Genomic DNA, 20,143 nt, shown 5'->3' with positions numbered 1-20,143 from the left:
GAAAGTGGGATGAGCTGATTAGCTGTGGCAAACAGCCCAGCTGGACCCAGCAGGCCCAATGGCCTCCTCCTGTGCTGTGACCATTCTGTAAATCCATGCTCTGGTCAGCCCCTGAATAAACAGTACGGGTCTGTCCTGTCTGTGTACCCTTTATGTCCCACAGGTCTACAATGTTGAGCTGGAGAAGGTTGAGGAGTTCGGGGGGTTAACAGATTTCTGCCGTACCTTCCCTCTGCATCGTGGGAAGGCTCAGGGTGAAGATGAGGATCCTTCAGTTGTGGGAGAATTCAAGGTAAGGGTTCGATATTATATGTGTTCAATGATGTTCTGTCTTTGAAGTTGGGTTATTGGAGAATTCAAGGTTGACCCTATGGGGCACCGAGATCAAAAAGAGTCAGAGTACCAGCCTCACCAGTTAAAGTGGGACCAACTGGATTACCTCTGAGACACTGTTCAGTTCTTAGTCACTGCTTCTACCTCACATCTAATCTATTCTTTATTCATTCACAGGATTTTGTTTCCTTTATTCATTCATGGGATGAGGGCATCGCTGGCTAGGTGGCATTTATTGCCCATCCCTAATTGTTAAACAGTTAGGAGTCAACCACATTGCTGTGGGTCTGGAGTCACATGTAGGCCAGACCAGGAAAGGATGGCAGTTTCCTTCCCTAAAGGATATTAGTGAACCAGATGCGTTTTTCCCCAACGATCAGCAATGGATTCATGGTCATCATTAGATTCTTAATTCCAGATATTTATTGAATTCAAATTCCACCATCTGCCATGGTGGGTTTCGGACCCGGGTCCCCGGAACATTAGCTGGGTCTCTGGATTAATAGTCCAGTGATAATACCACTAGGCCATTGCCTCCTCTCCTGGACTCAATGCCTCGACCGATGAAGGCCAGCATGCTAAATGCCTTCTTCACCACCCTGTGACACCGCTTTCAACGAACTATGTGCTTGTACTCCTAGGTCCCCCTGTTCCACAACACTCCTCAGGACCTTCCCATTTACTGTATCAAGAGCATGAATACGCTGGGCAGAACCCTAACTAATGTAATGTTGTTGATACCTTCAGGGAAGCTTCAAGATCTATGCTCTTCCAGAAGACCCGTCTGTGCCCAACCCTCCTCGCCAATTCCGCCAATTACCAGCCAGTGGACTCCAGGAATGTCTAGTCAGGGTTTATGTTGTCCGAGCCTTTGGACTGCAGCCTAAGGATTCGAATGGAAAGGTCAGTGCTCCTTCATGGAAACATGTTCTTTGTGGCTCTGATTAATAAAACCTTCATTTTTTTTTGTTTATTCCATTCATCAGTTCTGCTTTCTCTTGAAAAGAGTTGCTCGTTTCCTCCATCTAGTTTTAGTTGAGGTTTCAAAACTGTTTGCATTTATGTAGCGAATTTCACTACCTGGGGCACGCCAGAGTAAGAGTCTCACAGCCATTTTTGAAGTATTTTAAAAAATTCATTAATGGGATGAGGGCGTCGCTGGCCAGGCAGCATTTATTGCCCACCCCTAATTCCCTAGAGGGCAGTTAAAAGGTAACCACATTGCTGTGGGTCTGGAGCCACATGTAGGCCAGACCAGGTAAGGGTGACGGTTTCCTTCCCTAAAGTTAGTGAACCAGATGAGTTTTTCCTGACAATTGACAATGGATTCACAGCCATTGTTAGATCCTTAATTCCAGATACTTTGGTTGAATTCAAATTCCACCATCTGCTGTGGCAGGATTTGAACCTGGGTACCAGAACATTATCTGGGTCTCTGGGTTAACAGTCCAATGACAATACCACTAACCATCACCTCCCCTATTGCTGTTGCAATAAAGGAAGCACAGAAATTAATTTGTTCACAAATTGGAAACTACTCAATCAATCACCAGATAATTTATTGTTTGAGGTTGGTTGAGAATTGAATAGCTGAGTAAGAAAGTGGGGAGAATGTCCCTGCTCTTCTTAGAAATAATGCCGTCAAATCTTTTACTTTCATATTGGGGCAGGACAGTGGCTCAGTGGTTCGCACTACTGCCTCACAGTACCAGGGACATGGGTTCAATTCCACCCTCAGGCAGCTGCCTGTGTGGAGTTTGCACATTTTCCCTGTGTCTGCATTGGATTCTTCTAGGTGCTCCAGTTTCCTTCCATCATCTGAAGATATGCAGGTTAGGTGAACTGGTCATGGGAATGCAGGGTTACAGGGATAGGGTAGTGGGGTGGGATGGCCTTCAGAGGGTCGGTGTGGGCTGAAGGGCCTGCTTCCACATTATAGGGATTGTATGTCAGCCAGACTTGGTAAGGGCAGTAGATTTCCTTCCCAAAGGGACTAACTGAACAAGATCAGTTTTTGAAACAGTCTCTGGTGCAGCTACATTCATAGACAAACTATTATCTAACTGAATCAAACAACCTTGGAGACAGTAATGAGCACTTTTACCTTCCATATGTTATGACAGTTTTATAGTTATCATTATTGAGATTAGCTTTATGTTCCCGATTTAGTTTTTAATTACAGTAAACAGTTTTAAATTCCACTATGGTAGGATTTGAATCCATTTCCCCAAGGATTAAGCCAGCTCTCGTGATTACCAGTCCAGTGACTTTATCACTGCATTGTATTTTGAATTTTGAACTTATTCAATGATGACGAGCCAGAACTCTCCAGGGTAGGGGCTTCTGAAAATTCAAGTGAAGAAACTTGTATCTTATTTCCAGTGTGTTTTTCATTCATTCGAGGATGTGGGCATCCATAAATGGAACCTACGAGGGAGCAAGCTATCCTAGATCTAGTCCTGTGTAATGAGACAGGAATAATTAATGATCTCACAGTTAGGGATCCTCTCGGAAGGAGCGATCACGGTATGGTCGAATTTAAAATACAGATGGAGCGTGAGAAGGTTAAATCCAGTACCTACGTCCTGTGCTTAAACAATGGAGACTATGATGGAATGAGGAAGGAGTTAGCTAAGGTAGAATGGGAGAAAAAACTTTATGGTGGGTCAATTGAGGAACTGTGGAGGACTTTCAAACAATTTTTCACAGTGCTCAGCAGAAGTATATTCCAGTGATAAGGAAGAACTGTAGGAAAAGAGAGCCAGCCATGGATGTCTAAGGAAATAAAGGAAAGTATCAGATTGAAAAAAAACACATACAAAAACGCAAAGAGTAGTGGGAAACCAGTAGACTGGGAAATCTTTAAAGGCCAACAGAAAGCCACAAAAATAGTTATAAAGAAAAGTAAAATAGATTATGAGACTAAACTAGCTCAGAATATAAAAACAGGCAGCAAAAGTTTCTATAAATATGTAAATCATAAAAGAGTGGCGAAGGTAAACATTGGTCCTTTAGAGGATGAGAAGGCCAATTTAATAACTGGGAATGAGGAAATAGCCGAGACATTAAACAGTTATTTTGTGTTGGTCTTCACAGTGGAAGACACAAATAACATGCCGAAAGCTAATGGCAAGAAGGTTATAGCAGGTGAGGACCTAGAAACTATCATTATCACTAAGGAGGCAGTGCTGGGCAAGCTCATGGGGCTAAAGGTAGACAAGTCTCCTGGCCCTGATGAAATGTATCCCAGGGTACTAAAAGAGGTGATGGGGGAAATGGTAAATGCACTAGTAATTATTTACCAAAATTCACTGGACCCTGGGGTGGTTCCCGCAGATTGGAAAACAGCCAATATGATGCCACCATTTAAAAAAGGAAGTAGACAAAAAACAGGTAGCTTAACTTCAGTAGTGGGGAAAATGCTTGAATCTTTCATTAAGGAAGAAATAGCAAGACATCTGGATATAAATTGTCCCATTGGAAATACCCAGCATGGGTTCATGGGTCATGTTTAACTAATTTGGTGGAATTCTTTGAGGACATTACTTGCATGGTGGACAATGGGGAAACTGTGGTTGTGGTGTATCTGGATTTCCAGAAGGCATTTGACAAGGTGCCACACCAAAGGCTGCTACATAAGATAAAGTTGCATGGTATTACAGGTAATGTATTGGCATTGATAGAGGATTAGTAGAAAGCAAACAGTAGCAGTAAATGGGTGTTTTTCTGGTTGGCAGTCAGTGGCTAGTGGTGTGCCTCAGGGATCAGTGTAGGGACCGCAATTGTTTACAATTTACGTTGATGATTTGGAGTTGGGGACTAAGTGTGGTGTGTCAAAATTTGCAGATGACACTAAGGTGAGTGGTGGAGCAAAGTGTGCAGAAGACACTGAAAGTCTGCAGAGGGATATAGACAGTCTAAGTGAGTGGGCAAAGGTCTGGCAGATGGAGTACAATGTTGATAAGTGTGAGCTCATCCATTTTGGTAGAAATAACAGCAAAATGGACTATGTTTTAAATGGTAAAAAATTGCAGCACGCTGCTGTGCAGAGGGACTTGGGTGTCCTTGTGCATGAATCGTTGAAGGTGGGATTGCAGGTGCAGCAGGTAATTAAAAAGGCAAATGGAATTTTGTCTGTCATTGCTAGAGGGATGGAGTTTAAAAACAGGGAGGCTATGCTGCAGCTGTATAGGGTCTTGGTGAGGCCACACCTGGAGTACTGTGTGCAGTTTTGGTCTCCTTACTTGAGAAGAGATATACTAGCACTGGAGGGGGTGCAGAGGAGATTCACTCGGTTGATTCCAGAGTTGAGAGGGTTGGATTATGAGGAGAGACTGAGTAGACCGGGATTATACTCATTGGAATTCAGAAGAATGAGGGGAGATCTTATAGAAACATATAAGATTATGAAGGGAATAGATAAGGTGGAGGCAGGGAGGTTGTTTCCGCTAGCAGGTGAAACTAGGACTAAAGGGCATAGCCTCAAAATAAAGGGAAGCAGATGTAGGACTGAGGTCAGGAGGAACTTCTTCACCCAAAGGGTTGTGAATCTGTGGAATTCCCTGCCCAGTGAAGCGGTTGAAGCCACCTCGCTGAATGTTTTTAAGGCAAGGCTAGATAAATTTTTGAACAGTAAAGGAATTAAGGGTTATGGTGAGTGGGAGGGTAAGTAGAGCTGAGTCTCAAAAAGATCAGCCATGATCTTATTAAATGGCGGGGCAGGCTCGAGGGGCCAGATGGCCTACTCCTGCTCCTAGTTCTTATCTTATCTCTGGCTGGGTCACATTTATTGCTCATCAGAAGGTGGTGGTGAGCTGCCTTCTTGAACCAGCTGCTGTGGGTTGACCCACAATTCCAGCGACAGTGACGGAATGGCAATATATTTCCAAATCAGGATAGTGAGTGGCCTTGAGGGGGAACTTGCAGGGGCTGGTGTTCCCAAATATCTGCTGCCCTGGTCCTTCTAGATGGAAGTGGTCGTGGGTTTGGAAGGTACTGTCTGAGGATCTTTGGTGAATTGCTGCAGTGCATCTTGTAGATGTTACACTCTGCTGCTACTGAGCGTCAGTGGTGGGGGGAGTGGATGTTGGTGAGTGATCCATATAGGCTTTCAATGTCTATCCTTTCAGATCCTCCGTGAAATAGACACATTCCATTTTCCAAACTTTGGAGCAAATTGACACATCTTGTTTAAGCTCATTCGATAGGATAACCTTAACTCTTACCGTTGACCAGAAACTCAACTGGACCAACAGCCTTGGTTCAAACATGGACAAAAGAGCTGAATTCCAGAAGTGAGGTGAGAGTGACAGCCCTTGATATTAAGGCTGCATTCGACCGAGTGTGGCATCAAGGAGTCCTAGCAAAACTGGGTATTGGGGGGCAAACTCTCCAGTGGTTGGAGTCATACCTGACACATAGGAAGATGGTCGTGGTTGTTGGAGGTCAATCGTCTCAGCTCCAGGACATCTCTGCAGGAGTTCCTCAGGGTAGTGTCCTAGGCCCAACCATCTTCAGCTGCTTCATCAATGACCTTCCCTCCATCATAAGGTCAGAAGTGGGGATGTTCGTTGATGATTACACAATGTTCAGCACCATTTGTGACTCCTCAGATACTGAAGCAGTCCATGTTCACATGCAACAAGATCTGGACAATATCCAGGCTTGGGTTGACAAGTGGCAAGTGACATTCGCGCCACACAAATGCCAGGCTATGACCATCACCAATAAGAGACAAACTAACCACCGCCCCTTGACATTCAATGGTGTTACCATCACTGAATCCACGACTATTAACATACTGGGGGTTACCAATGGCCAGAAACTCAACTGGACTCACCACATAAACACAGAGGCTACAAGAGCAGGACAGAAGCTGGGAATACTGCAGTGAGTCACTCCCCTCCTGACTCCCCAAAGCCTGTCCACCATCTACAAGGCACAAGTCAGGAGTGTGATGGAATACTCCCCACTTGCCTGGATTGGGGCAGCCCCAACAACACTCAAGAAGGTCGACACCATCCAGGACAAAGCAGCCGCTTGATTGGCACCACATCCACAAACATCCACTCCCTCCACCACCGACGCTCAGTAGCAGCAGTGTGCACTATCTACAAGATGCACTGCAGAAATTCACCAAAGATCCTCAGACAGCACCTTCCAAACCCACGACCACTTCCATCTAGAAGGACAAGGTCAGCAGATACATGGGAACACCACCACCTGCAAGTTCCCCTCCAAGCCACTCACCATCCTGACTTGGAAATATCTCTCCATTCCTTCACTGTTGCTGAGTCAAAATCCTGGAATTTCCTCCCTAACAGCATTGTGGGTCAACCCACAGCAGGAGGACTGCAGCGGTTCAAGAAGGCAGCTCACCACCACCTTCTCAAGGGGCAACTAGGGATGGACAAGAAATGCTGGCCAGCCAATGATGCCCACATCCCACAAATGAATAGAAATAGACAAAAAAACTCTCTTATTCCAGGAATCAGTCTTCCTGGTACACCCAACAGATATGCTTCCTACAGAATTCGGCACAAAGAACAATACAGCGCAGGAACAGGCCCTTCGGCCCTCCAAGCCTGTGCTGACATATTTGGCCCTTCCATACCAAAACTGTCTTCACTTACAGGTTCCGTATCCCTCTATTCCCTTCCTATTCATGTATTCGTCCAGGTGCTTCTTGAATGCAGCTATCGTGTCTGTTTCCACCACGTCCTGTGGTAACGCGTTCCAGGCACTCTCCAACCCTTTGTGTGAAAAACAGGCCTCGCACATCTCTTTTAAACTTCTCGCCTCACACCTTGAACCTGTGTCCCCTTGTAATTGACCCCTCCACCCTGTGAAAAGCCTGATACTTCCCACTCTATCCATGCTTTTCACAATCTTATAAACCTCTATTAGGTCACTGCTCAACCTCCTGCATTCTAGTAAAAACAAACCCAGTCTATCCAACCTTTCTTCATCACTAAAATCCCCCATACCAGGCAACATCCTGGTAAACCTTTTCTGTACTGTCTCCAAAGCATCCACATCCTTCTGATAGTGTGGCAACCAGAATTGTACGCAATTTTCCAAGAATGGCCTAACTAAAGTTCTGTAAAGCTGTAGCATATGAATCCAGATAAAAATCAGATTAGCGCAGAGCAGCAGTAGCAGAAAGTCTGCACGTTTGCTGTACTTGTGGGTCTTGGGGATAAAGTGGTGAGTCAGTGCTGTTCAAGGCTCCCCACAGCAGGGGATGGGGGAGTGATAAATGTGGGCGGAGAGTGTTGATGGGAATGGGGGGAGGGGGAGAGAGAGAGAAGGCCTCCGTGGAAAAGACCAGGATAAAGAGGGAATATTACTCGGCGCACGTCAGGATGGAAAGAAGTTCCCAGACACAGATAATGAGATGACAAAAGGAAAAATAAATGACAGCAGAAATGTGGGGCAGCAGTTGTGTACGTGATAGATGTATAGATTTACATGCACAGTAGCTTGAAGCCAGTTTCTCCTTTCCCTGGAGAATGTAAGATAAGCATTGAGCACTGTAAAACAAAATAGACGTGCATCAATGAACAGCCCCTCAACAAAATAAAAACCGAAAGAACTGTGGATGCTGTAAATCAGGAATGAAGACGAAATTGCTGGAAAAGCTCAGCAGGTCTGACAGCATCTGTGAAGGGAAAATCAGCGTTAACGTTTCTGGTATGTTGCGAGGAAGGGTCACTGGCCCCGAAACGTTAACTCTGATTTTTTTTTCTTCACAGATGCTGCCAGACCTGCTGAGCTTTTCCAGCAACTTCTGTTTTTGCAGCCCCTCAACAAAGGCAGGGCACCCTGTCACACTTTACAGCCAACGAGCTCGAACAGGGGAAACATAGCAGCTGATCTGTGCATGGCAAGATCCCACAACAGCAAACTGTTGAACATCAAATCGTCTTTGTCATGGTGTTGACCGTGGTTTGGGGGGTGACAGATACTTGAGGGGGAGAATGAGGTCAGTTCCCTGTCTCCCTGAGGGGAAGTGGGGCCTCATTTGAGTGTCTCATCCAAATGATGGCACCTCTGAGGTGGAATCTCCATGTTGGCACTGCATGGGACTGTCCAACTGCATTTTGTCCCCCGGCCTCTGGGGTACGGGGCTTTTAACCGGGAGGGGCAAGAGTGCCCCTCAGCGTTTTTATTCCCTGCCGTTTCTTTCTGTTCCAGTGCGACCCGTATGTGAAGATTTCCCTGGGTAAGAGATCGGTCAGCGACCAGGACAACTACATCCCGTGCACACTTGACCCAGAGTTTGGAAGGTACAGTTCCCTCGCTCTCTCGGATAATGGTTCTCAGCAAGCGGAGGAAGCAGATGTGTCAGGGAGAGAGGCTGCGTCCACAGACTGGAAGTAAACGCGAGGCCAGACTGCAAGTATTGGCTGTTTAACTGTGTCAGGCATCGCCGCCCGATTCCCATTCTTGTTCGCCAGAGCCCAGTTCGCAGCCGGGTAAGGACCCGAGCCTGGAGAGATGGGTAACAGTGCAGCTACAGCGAACGGCAGCGAGGCTGGGTATTTGAACTCGGAGTGGCTGGGCCTGGGCCCAGTAAGGGGCACCGATATGCCAAGCGAACCAGAGCTGATTCTCTGGGATGGTCAGTCAGACGGTGAGAATCTGTTTCTGATGCAGGGACTCAAACTGTGTGAACCAGGCAAATTCCTGCCTCCTGCTCCCCAGGAGGGAGCAATCACTTGGCCTTTTCTGTTCCCTTCGAACGTGGAGAGTGTTTAAAATTCAGTGAACGCTGTGGCTCCCACATGTAGTGTGTGTACCCCTTTGACTGCACTGTGTGAACTCCTGCACCTGCCAATTTAAACATTGACAGACTCTCAACTTGGCTCGTAAAACAGACTTGGGAGTCTTCGCTTATAAAACCCTCAAACCAATGAGGCACCAACAGACTTATTTAATTATCATAAAGATTTGAAGGATTTTTTTTTGTTTCCCATTCATTTCATTTTCAACGTGGAAAGGAGAATGGTATTTTTGAATTCTTTTGGTTCTCATTAAGGTGCAGATGTTATTGCTGCACATTTTCCACTCACAGCTCTCCTTGTCAAACACTCCCTCGGCAGGTAATATGCTGGGTTAGATACAGAGTAAAGCTCCCTCTACGCTGTCCCCATCAAACACTCCCGGGACAGGGACAGCATGGGGTTAGATACAGGGTAAAGCCCTCTCTATATTGTCCCCATCAAACACTCCCAGCAAAGGGAGAGCATGGGGTTAGATACAGTGTAAAGCTCCCTCTACATTGTCCCCATCAAACACTCCCAGCACAGGGACAGCACAGGGTTAGATACAGAGTAAAGCTCCCTCTACACTGTCCCCATCAAACAGTCCCAGGACAGGGACAGCATGGGGTTAGATACAGAGTAAAGCTCCCTCTACTCTGTCCCCGTCAAACACTCCCAGGACAGGGACAGCACGGATTAGATACAGAGTAAAGCTCACTCTACATTGACCCTCCATCCCAGGACAGGGACAGCATGGGGTTAGATAGAGCTTAAAGCTCCCTCTACACTGTCCCCATCAAACACTCCCAGCACAGGGACAGCATGGGGTTATTTACAAAGTGAAGCTTCCTCTACACTGTTCCCATCAAACCCTCCCAGCACAGGGACAGCACGGTGTTAGATATAGCATAAAGCTTCCTCTACATCATCCCCATCAAACACTCCCCGGATAGGGACTGCACAGGGTTAGATATAGCGTAAAGCTCTCTCTACACCATCCCCATCAAACACTCCCAGGATAAGGACAGCACAGGGTTAGATATAGCGTAAAGCCTCCTCTACACTGTCCCCATCAAACACTCCCAACACAAGAACATCAAAGAGTTAGATACAGAGTCAAGCTTCCTCTACACTGTCTCCACTGAACCCTCCCAGCACAGGGATAGAGTACGGTACAGAGTAAAGATTCCTCGACATGGACCTACTAATGCTCCAGTCTGTGACATATTCCCAGGTCATCTTTAAGAGTGGTATGGTTTGTGTTGCTGCAGGATGTATGAACTGACTGGAAACCTCCCCATTGACAAGGACTTGAAGGTCACCCTGTACGACTATGATCTGCTGTCAAAGGATGAGAAAATCGGCGAAACCGTGATTGATTTGGAGAATCGTTTCCTCTCTCGATTCGGAGCTTGCTGTGGCTTACCTCAAACCTACTCCATGTAAGTTGTCCGTTTCTTCACGGAGTCTGAAGCTCTGGTTTCCTGAGGTTTGTGTCCAGGGGTACCAGCTCCTTCATTTTGTGAAACCTGCCTCATTCCCTGCACGTATTGAATCAGCAACTGACTGACACTGAGACAAAGGAGGAGGTTGTAGGTGGTCGCACCCTTATAAAACCATGCAGCAAAGAGGCCCATGGCACATTGATAGAATTCTCCACATAGTCAGAGTCACCTACACTTAACCAATGGTCCTGCCATTTTCCCTTACTGTACATTGTGGTAAAGAAGGCATATGGCATGCTTGCCTTTACTGGTCGGGGAACTGAGTGCAAGAGTCAGGATGTCATGTTGCAGCTTTATAAGACTTTGGTTAGGCCACACCTAGAGTACTGTGTTCAGTTCTGGTCGCCACATTACAGGAAGAATGGGGAAGCTTTGGAGAGAGTGCAGAAGAGGTTTACCAGAATGCTGCCTGGATTAGAGGGTATGAGCTATAAGGAGAGGTTAGAAAAACTCAGATTGTTTTCTCTGGAGCGGTGCAGGCTGAGGGGAGACTTGTTAGAGGTCTGTAAAATTATGAGAGGCATAGATAGGGTTGACAGTCGGAATCTTTTTCCCAGAGTTGAAATGTCTAATACTAAGAGGCATGCATTTAAGGCAAGAAGGGGGAAAGTTCAAGGGAGATGTGAGGGGCAAGTTTTTTACACAGAGACTGGTAGGGGCCTGCAATGCACTCCCAGGGATGGTGGTGGAGACAGATATGATAGGGATGTTTAAGGGACTTTTAGATAAGCACATGCAGGGAATGGAGGGATATGGACCAAGGGCAGGCAGAAGGGATTAGTTTCATTTGGCATCATGTTCGGAACAACATCATGGGCCGAAGGGCCTGTTCCTGTGCTGTACTGTTCTATGTTCTATCCCAAAGAGAATTACCATTGAAATATATAATCAACTGATAATGCATTTTGGGAAGACTGAAGATCAGCGAAAGCACTGGAGAAATTCTCTCCCAACCATTACCCATGCCGATGAGTTGCACCTCCTCAAACCTCACTGTGTTTTAGGATCTATATAAAACTTTAGGTCGGCCACATTTGGCGTATTATCTGCATTTCTGGTCCCCTTACTATCGGAAGGATGTGAAAGCTTTGGAGAGGGTGTAAATGAGGTTTACCAGGATGTTGCCTGGATTGGAGTGTGTTATCTATAAGGAGAGGTTTTTTTCCTTCATTCATTAATGAGATGAGGGCGTTGCTAGCCAGGCAGCATTTGTTGCTCATCCCTAATTGCCCAGAGGGCAGTTTAGAGTGAACCACATTGCTGTGGGTCACATGTAGACCAGACCAGGTAAGGATGGCAGTTTCCTTCCCTAAAGGACATTAGTGAACCAGATGAGTTTTTCCCCAACATTGGCAATGGATTCACAGTCATCAATAGATTCTTAATTCCAGATATCTTATTGCATTCAAATTCCACCATCTGCTGTGACGGGATTTGAACCCAGGTCCCCAGAATGTTATCTGGGTCTCTTGATTAATAGTTCAGCGATAATACCAGTAAGCCATCGCTTCCAGGTTGGACAAATTTGGATTGTTTTTGCTAGAGCATTGGAGGGTGAGGGACGACCCAATAGAAGTGTATAAAATTGTGAGAGGCATAGACAGGGTGGATAATCAGAGTCCCTCTCCCAGGATGGAAATATCACATACTCAGTGGGCCATAGGTTTAAGCTGAGAGGGGGAAAGTTTAAAGGATATGTGTCAGGCAGGTTTCTTACACAGAGGGTAGTAGCTGCCTGGAACACGCTGCCAGGGGAGGTGGTAGGTGTGGATACCATAGCAACGTTTAAGAGGCATTTAGACAAACACGTGAGCAGGCAGGGAGTAGAGGGATAGGCATCATGAGCAGGCAGATGGGATTAGTTTCGAATGGCCTCATGGTCGGTACAGACATGATGGGCCAATGGGTTTGTTCCTGTGCTGTACCGTTCTATGTTCTACCTTTCTCCTGCCCATTGTTGTTATTCTTTTAAACTCCCACTTGTTTCGGTCACCTGTCATTCTGGACTCTTGAACAGTCGGGTTCTGTTCGCTTCTGTCCACCACACCCTATTCTTTTAGAACTTTAAACTCTTCTTTATATCTAAAGGACCAGAGTATAAGGATGCAGAGGTTATGCTGCAGTTGCACAAAACCCTGGTTGGATCCCACTTGGAGTACTGTGAGCAGATTGGGGCACCACACCTTAGGAAGGATAGATAGGCCTTGGAGGGAGTACAACGTAGGTTTACAGGAATGGTACCTGGATTTCAGGGGATAAGTTATGAGGAGACCGTATACAAATTCGAAATAGTAGGAACTGCAGATGCTGGAGAATCCGAGACAACAAGGTGCAGGGCTGGATGAACACAGCAGGCCAAGCAGAATCAGAGGGATTCGGCCTGTTTTCTCTGGAATTTAGAAGATTGAGATGTGATCTGATTAAAGTCTTCAAATATCAGCAGGAAAAGACAGGATGGGTAAAAATAAACTATTTCCACTGGTTGAACATTCTAGAATCCAGGGCCACATGGATTTCATCACAGAATCCCTACAATGTGTGAACAGGCCCTTCAGCCCAACAAGTCCACACTGACCCTTGGAGCATCCCACCCAGACCCATCCCCCATAACCCACCTCAGCTGCACATACCTGGACACTAGGGGCAATTTAGCATGGCCAATCCACCCTAACCTGCACATTTTTGGACTGTGGGAGGAAACCAGAGCACTTGGAGGAAACCCACACAGACACAGGGAGAATGTGCAAACTCCACACAGATAGGTGCCCAAGGGTGGAATCGAGCCCACATCCCTGGTGCTGTAAGGCAGCAGTGCTAGCCACTGACCCACTGTGCCATCATAGTCTGAGAACGAGCGCCAGACCATTCAGGAGAGATGTTAGGAAGCACTTCCACACACAAAGGGTGGGAGAAGTTTGGAACTCTCTTCCACAAATGGTAATGGATGATAGATCAGATGTTAATTTTAAATCTGAAATAGTTACACTTCTGTTATGTAAAGGTATTAAGGGATTATAGGCCAAAGTCAGGTAGACGGAGTAAGGTCATAGATGGCCATGATCTCAATGAATGGTGGAACAGGCTCGAAGGGCTGAATGGCCTGCTCCTGTGGTCCTTTATTCTTTCCTGTCACCCTGCCATCCCGTGACAGCGAATCCTAAATCAAAGTCTTTGGATTTGCATTGCTTAATATTTCCAGCCCAGAAACAGTCAGTCCATTCCTCCAAGCTGGCTGGGCCATGCTGCTGCCTATTTGCTTCACACAAGCTGCCCCACGTTCTTTGTGAACTCACCCTGCCAGCTTGACCCGTTGCTCCTGTGTGCTTGTTTATTCGCTTCCTGCGGGAGTGAATCCCACGTTCCCCAGAATACGCACTGGATTCCACTAAACTGCATTTCACCCAACCGTCGGGTATGTGAGTGGACCTAGCATCCTCAGAGATCCAGCACCATGGATTGTTCTAATGGAGTGTTTGTGTCTTTGCAGCTCAGGACCAAACCAATGGCGTGACCAGCTCAGACCAAGCCAGCTCCTTCACATCTACGCACAGAGGCAAGGCTACAAGCTGCCTGTGATCACAGAGAGTAAGATCACTATGGCAGGCGAGGAGTTCCTTCTGTCTGACTTTGGTACGTCTATTCCCTCCTGCTCTTCCCTGAGCTTCACTTACACAGAGAGAGAGAAAGCTTGATGCTCGGGCTAACCATTCACCACCCGAGACCCAATGTGATTTCAGAAAGCCAGCACCATCATGTGGGGCTGAATGGCCTCATGCTGTGATCAATGACACTGACATGATAATGTGTTATACATAGTAGTGTCTTTTGAGGCTTCCACATCCACTGGAAGTGTCCATTCAGCCCCTCAAACCTCGTCTGTTATTCAATTGGATTGTGGCTGTTGGGTATCTCAGCTCATGTGTCGGTCGATACTTCATTATCTCTTATGAAAATATCACATGCCCTTATGAAAATATCATCATAGAATCCCTACAGCGTGGAAACAGGCCATTTGGCCCAACAAGTCCACACCAACCCTCAGAGCATCCCACCCAGACCCATCCCCCTATAACCCACCTAATCTACACATCCCTGAACACTATGGGCAATTTAGCATGGCCAATCCACCCTAACCTGCACATCTTTGGACTGTGGGAGGAAACCAGAGCACCCAGAGGAAACCCACGCAGACACAGGGAGAACGTGCAAACACCACACAGACAGCCACCCGAGGCTGGAATTGAACCCAGGTCCCTGGCGCTGTGAGGCAGCAGTGCTAACCACTGAGCCACCGTGCTGCCCTTGTCTGAGAATAAATCTGAGAAATCTCAGTTTTGATTTGCACAGCATCTAAAGATCTTTTATGGGGGTGAAAATGCTACATTGCTTGGTGTGAGGAACTGCTTCTTAATTGCACCTCTGAGCAAGCAAGCTCTAGTCTTAAGAGTTGAACACATAGTGGCTCTGTCACTTGCCCCGTTGTTTCCTTTTGATCATGTTAAACACCGTGATCAGATCACTCCTCTGTACTGACCTTCAGCTGAAATTCTTCAAGGGGTTTGACAGGCTAGGAGTCAATAACATGGGGTCAGTAATCAACTATTGTCAGAGTCAGAGCTGTACAGCACGGAAACAGACCCTGCGGTCCAACTCGTCCATGCCGACCAGATATCCTAAATTAATCTAGTCCCATTTGCCAGCATTTGGCCCATGTCCCTCTAACCCTTTTCTATTTATGTACCCATCCAAATGCCTTTTAAATGTTGTAATTGTACCAGCCTCCACCACGTCCTCTTTCAGCTCATTCCATACACACATCACCCTCTGTGTGAAAAAGTTGTCCCTTAGGTCCCTTTTAAATCTTTCCCCTCTCACCTTAAACCTATGCCCTCTAGTTTTGGACTCTCCTATCCTGCAGAAACGACTTTGCTTATTCAACCTATCCATGCCCCTCACGATTTTATAAACCTCTATAAGGTCACCCCTCAGCTTCCTACACTCCAGGGAAAATAGCTCCAGTCTATTCAGCCTCTCCCTATAGCTGAAACCCTCCAACCTGGCAACATCTTTGCTGAACCCTTTCAAGTTTTGCATCATCCATCATATAGTAGGGAGACCAGAATTGAACACAGTACCCCAAAAGTGGCCTAATCAATGTCTTGTACAGCAGCAACATGACCTCCCAATACGCTGACCAATAAAGGCAAGTGTACCAAATGCCTTCTTCACTATCCTGTCTACCTGTGACTCCATTTTCATGGAACTGTGAACTCCAAGGTCTCTTTGTTTGGCAGCACTCCCAAGACCCTACCATTGTAATGGGGGAGAATTCCTATATTCAGATTCTTTAGAATCATAGAATTCCTACAGTGTGGAAACAGGCCTTTTGGCCCAACAAGTCCACACTGACCCTTAGAGTATTCCACCCAGACCGATCTCTTAACCCACCTAATCTACACATCCCTGGACACTATGGACAATTTAGCATGGCCAATCCACCTAACCTGCAAATCTTTTGACTGTGGGAGGAAACCGGAGCACCCAGGGAAAATCCACGCAGATGCAGGGAGAATGTGCAAACTCCACACAGACAGTTGCCTGAGGGTGGAATCGAACCCGGGTCCCTAGCACTGTGAGGCAGCAGTGCTAACCACTGAGCCAACATGCCACCTTGGCACCACTGTGACACCAGAGAGCTGGGCATGCTCAGTTCCTGAGTGTATCCAATGCATAGATTTTGGGATATGGCACAGGAAGGTGGGGTTGAGGTGGAAAAAATGAGTTAGACACAAGAGTAGCCCCTTGAGCTTGCTCCACCATTCAATAATATCAAGGTTGACCTGATTACTTCAAATTCCCACCCTGATAACGTCTGTCTCACTGCCTGAAACATAATCAAGGATTCTGCTTCTCGTCTTTTGAGGAAAAGAGTTCCAAAGAATCAATGACCCCTCATGGAAAAATATTCCATACCTCGGCCTCAAGGTCAGCCATGCTTTTATTCAAAATTGTCAAGAGGTTCAGAGGGCCGAATGGCCTACCCTAGTGTAGTGGGACCTCCTGCAGCAGGTAGTGGCTGTGGGATGGAATCTTTGAATGGACTCCATCTGGAAAAGTTAGAATTAGTTTGTTGGAAAGCGGGCTGAAGGGAAGGGAGGGCAGATGTGCAAAGAAATTCCTCAAACCAATTTCCCTGATCAGTGGCAAATGGAATTCAATCCAGAGAAATGTGAGGTGATGCATTTGGACAGTACAAATAAAACAAGGGAATACATGATGAACAGTAGGACCCTGGGAAGCACCAAGGATCAGAGAGACCTTGGTCCCCATGTACACCAGCCCCTTAATGTATCAGGACAGGTGGGTAAAGTGGTTAAGGAGGCATTAATTGAGGCACAGAGTTTAAGAGCGGGGAGGTTATGCTGGAACTGTATAAAATACCTGTTAGGTTACAGCTAGAGTATTATGAGCAGTTCTGGAGTCCACATCATCGGAGGGATGTGACCGCACTGGAGAGGGTACAGAGGGAGATTTACCAGGATGTTCCCTGGGCTGGAGAGTTACAGTGTTGAAGAGAGATTGGACAGAGTGGGGTTGTTTCACTTAGAGCAGAGGGGACTGAGAGGGGACATGATTGAGATGTATAAAGTTGTGAGGGGCATGGATAGGGGAGACAGGAAGGATGGAGGGATCAGTGACTGGGGGGCATCGATTTAAGGTAAGGGGCAGAAAGTCTGGAGGGGATATGAGGAAAAACTTTTTTACCCAGAGGGAGGTGGGAATCTGGAACTCGCAGCCTGTAGAAGTGGGAGAGACAGAAACCTTCATTACATAGAAGAAGTATTTAGATGTTCACATACAATGCTGAGACATACAGGGTTATGGGCCAAATGCTAGAAAGTGGGATTAGAATAGGTAGATGGTTGTTTTTGACATGGATACGATGGACAGAAGGGCCTTTATCTTTGCTGTAGATCTCTATGACTCTGCTTTAACCTACAAAGTCATTCCACATATATAGTGTTAATAGTTCCTTGTTTATCCTTAATTTCTCTTCCTGCTTGTCATGACCTGATGCCATTGGAATAAGGAATCCTGCTTCATGACCTTTGGGTCATCTCTTTGTTTCAATATCATATTACACTGACCTTATTCCTTAGACCTATTTGTTAGATACTGATTATGTCGATCTGAAATGAAGCTCATTATGTTCTTTAACCCTAAAAATCCCTCACCCTGATGAAGAATTTAACCTGCAGGATTCTCACGGGAGGGTTGTGCATTGCAGTGACCTCAGACTGCCATGGATGACTGATTGTTCCTTTTCATTACAGAGGATGGGAAGCCCCTCGGCATGCACCTAGGACCCCCCGATGAGCGCCTGGCTTTGTATGTGCTCCGCAAACAGGGCCTGGTTCCAGAGCATGTGGAGACACGGGCATTATTCAGCCCATTACAGCCTGACATTGAGCAAGTAAGAACTCGATTCTGTTGTGAATGACCACAAGGAGTTAGATATAATTCATAGGGTCATGCGGATTACGAGCTTTATTTTTATTCACTCATGGGATGTGGATGTTGCTGGCTCGGCAGCATTTCTTGCCCATCCCTAGCTGCCCCTTGAGAACATAGAACATAGAACATTACAGTGCAGTACAGGCCCTTCGGCCCTCGATGTTGCGCCGACCTGTGAAGGTGGTGGTGAGCTTCCTTCTTGAACTGCTGCAGTCCATGTGTTGTAGGTTGACCCACAATGCTATTAGGGAGGGAATTCCAGGATTTTGACCCAGCAACAGTGAAGGAACGGCGATAGATTTCCAAGTCAGGACGGTGAGTGGCTTGGAAGGGACCGTGAAGGTGGTTGAAGGTGATGGTGTTCCCATGTATCTGCTGCCCTTGTCCTTCTGGATGGAAGTGGTCGTGGGTTTGGAAGGTACTGTCTGAGGATCTTTGGTGAATTTCTGCAGTGCATCTTGGAGATAGTACACACCAGAACATCAGCTGGGTTTCTGGACTAATGGTCTAGCGATAATACCACCAGGCCATCGTCTCCCCTCAGTGATAAACATCAAAAGATAAGTATTGGCCATGATACTAGGAAGAAATCTTCCCTGGCCCTTTTAAAATATTGCCAGTGGACCATCAATGTCTGCCTGAGAGATACCCTGTCTGCAAGATGGCATGTCTGACAGGAGAGTGCATTGTGAACTGAGGAGGGGCATGGTCCCATGGATTTTCTAATGCAGAGGTGCTTCGTTTTAAAAACCTGTTTGCTCATTTGACATGGTCACAACCGGCAAGGTCAGTGTTTATTATCCATTCCAGATTACCTTCAGGAAAGTGGAGTTGAGCTGATTTCTTAAGCCACAGCAATTTAGGGACATACGTTAAATAGCCACTGAGGTAGAAATTGATTGAAGATGTACAGGAGTGTGTATTTCACCTCCAGACCCTCCGAAATCTGTCCACCATTCACAAGGCATATGTCAGGAGTGGGAACAGACTCCCAAATGTCAGATGTTGATTTACCATCAAAGAGCCGTTCCCAATCCACATTCTCTAATTCTTGCTTAATTCGGTTACAGTTAGCCTTCCCCCAGTTTAACACCTTCAAACACAGAAACATAGAAACACAGAAGATGGGAGCAGGAGGAGGCCATTCAGCCCTTCGAGCCTGCTCCATCATTCATCACGGTCATGGCTGATTGTCCAACTCAACAGCCTAATCCTGCTTTCTCCCCATAACCTTTGATCCTATTCGTCCCAAGTGCTATATCTAGTCGCCTCTTGAATACATTCAATTTTTTGGCATCAACTACTTCCTGTGGTAATGAGTTCCACAGGCTCACCGCCCTCTGGGTGAAGAAATGTCTCCTCATCTCCGTCCTAAATGGTCTACCCCGAATCCTCAGACTGTGACCCCTGGTTCTGGACACACCCACCATCGGGAACATCCTCCCTGCATCTACCCTGTCGAGTCTTGTCCTTATCCAGATGTATCTGAAAACATATGGAATTATGGCCAATATTGCCAGTTGCTGAGTTACTGCGGCAAGTAACTCACCTCCTGACTCCCCAAAGCCTGCCCACCATCTACAAGGCACAAGTCAGGAGTGTGATGGGATACTCCCCACTTGCCTGGAAGGGGGCAGCCCCAACAACACTCAAGAAGCTTGACACCATCCAGGACAAAGCAGCTGCTTGATTGGTACCACATCCACAAGCATCCACTCCCTCCACCACCGACGCTCAGTAGCAGCAGTGTGTACTATCTACAAGATGCACTGCAGAAATTCACCAAAGATCCTCAGACAGCACCTTCCAAACCCACGACCACTTCCATCAAGAAGGACAAGGGCAGCAGATACATGGGAACACCACCACCTGCAAGTTCCCCTCCAAGCCACTCACCATCCTGACTTGGAAATATATCGCCGTTCCTTCACTGTCACTGGGTCAAAATCCTGGAATTCCCTCCCTAAGGGCATTGTGGGTCAACCCACAGCACATGGACTGCAAAAGCTCAAGAAGGCAACTCAA

General features: G+C 46.6%; 1 protein-coding gene across 1 annotated transcript in view; it reads left to right on the top strand.

The window, feature by feature from the left end:
- The window catches only part of dysf (dysferlin, limb girdle muscular dystrophy 2B (autosomal recessive)), a 236,281-nt gene that overhangs the window by 204,871 nt on the left and 11,267 nt on the right, over nucleotides 1-20,143 (top strand). Inside the window, exons 38-43 of the mRNA XM_048600995.1 lie at nucleotides 164-292; nucleotides 1,081-1,236; nucleotides 8,530-8,621; nucleotides 10,370-10,540; nucleotides 14,091-14,233; nucleotides 17,938-18,073. Coding sequence (XP_048456952.1) covers nucleotides 164-292; nucleotides 1,081-1,236; nucleotides 8,530-8,621; nucleotides 10,370-10,540; nucleotides 14,091-14,233; nucleotides 17,938-18,073 — 827 coding nt within the window. The remainder of the gene's footprint in view (nucleotides 1-163; nucleotides 293-1,080; nucleotides 1,237-8,529; nucleotides 8,622-10,369; nucleotides 10,541-14,090; nucleotides 14,234-17,937; nucleotides 18,074-20,143) is intronic.

Source organism: Rhincodon typus, chromosome 1, assembly GCF_021869965.1.
Source record: "Rhincodon typus isolate 14 chromosome 1, sRhiTyp1.1, whole genome shotgun sequence".
NCBI lineage: Eukaryota > Metazoa > Chordata > Chondrichthyes > Orectolobiformes > Rhincodontidae > Rhincodon > Rhincodon typus.
Note: the sequence above shows the minus strand (reverse complement) of the source record. Positions and strands in the feature narration are given on the sequence as shown.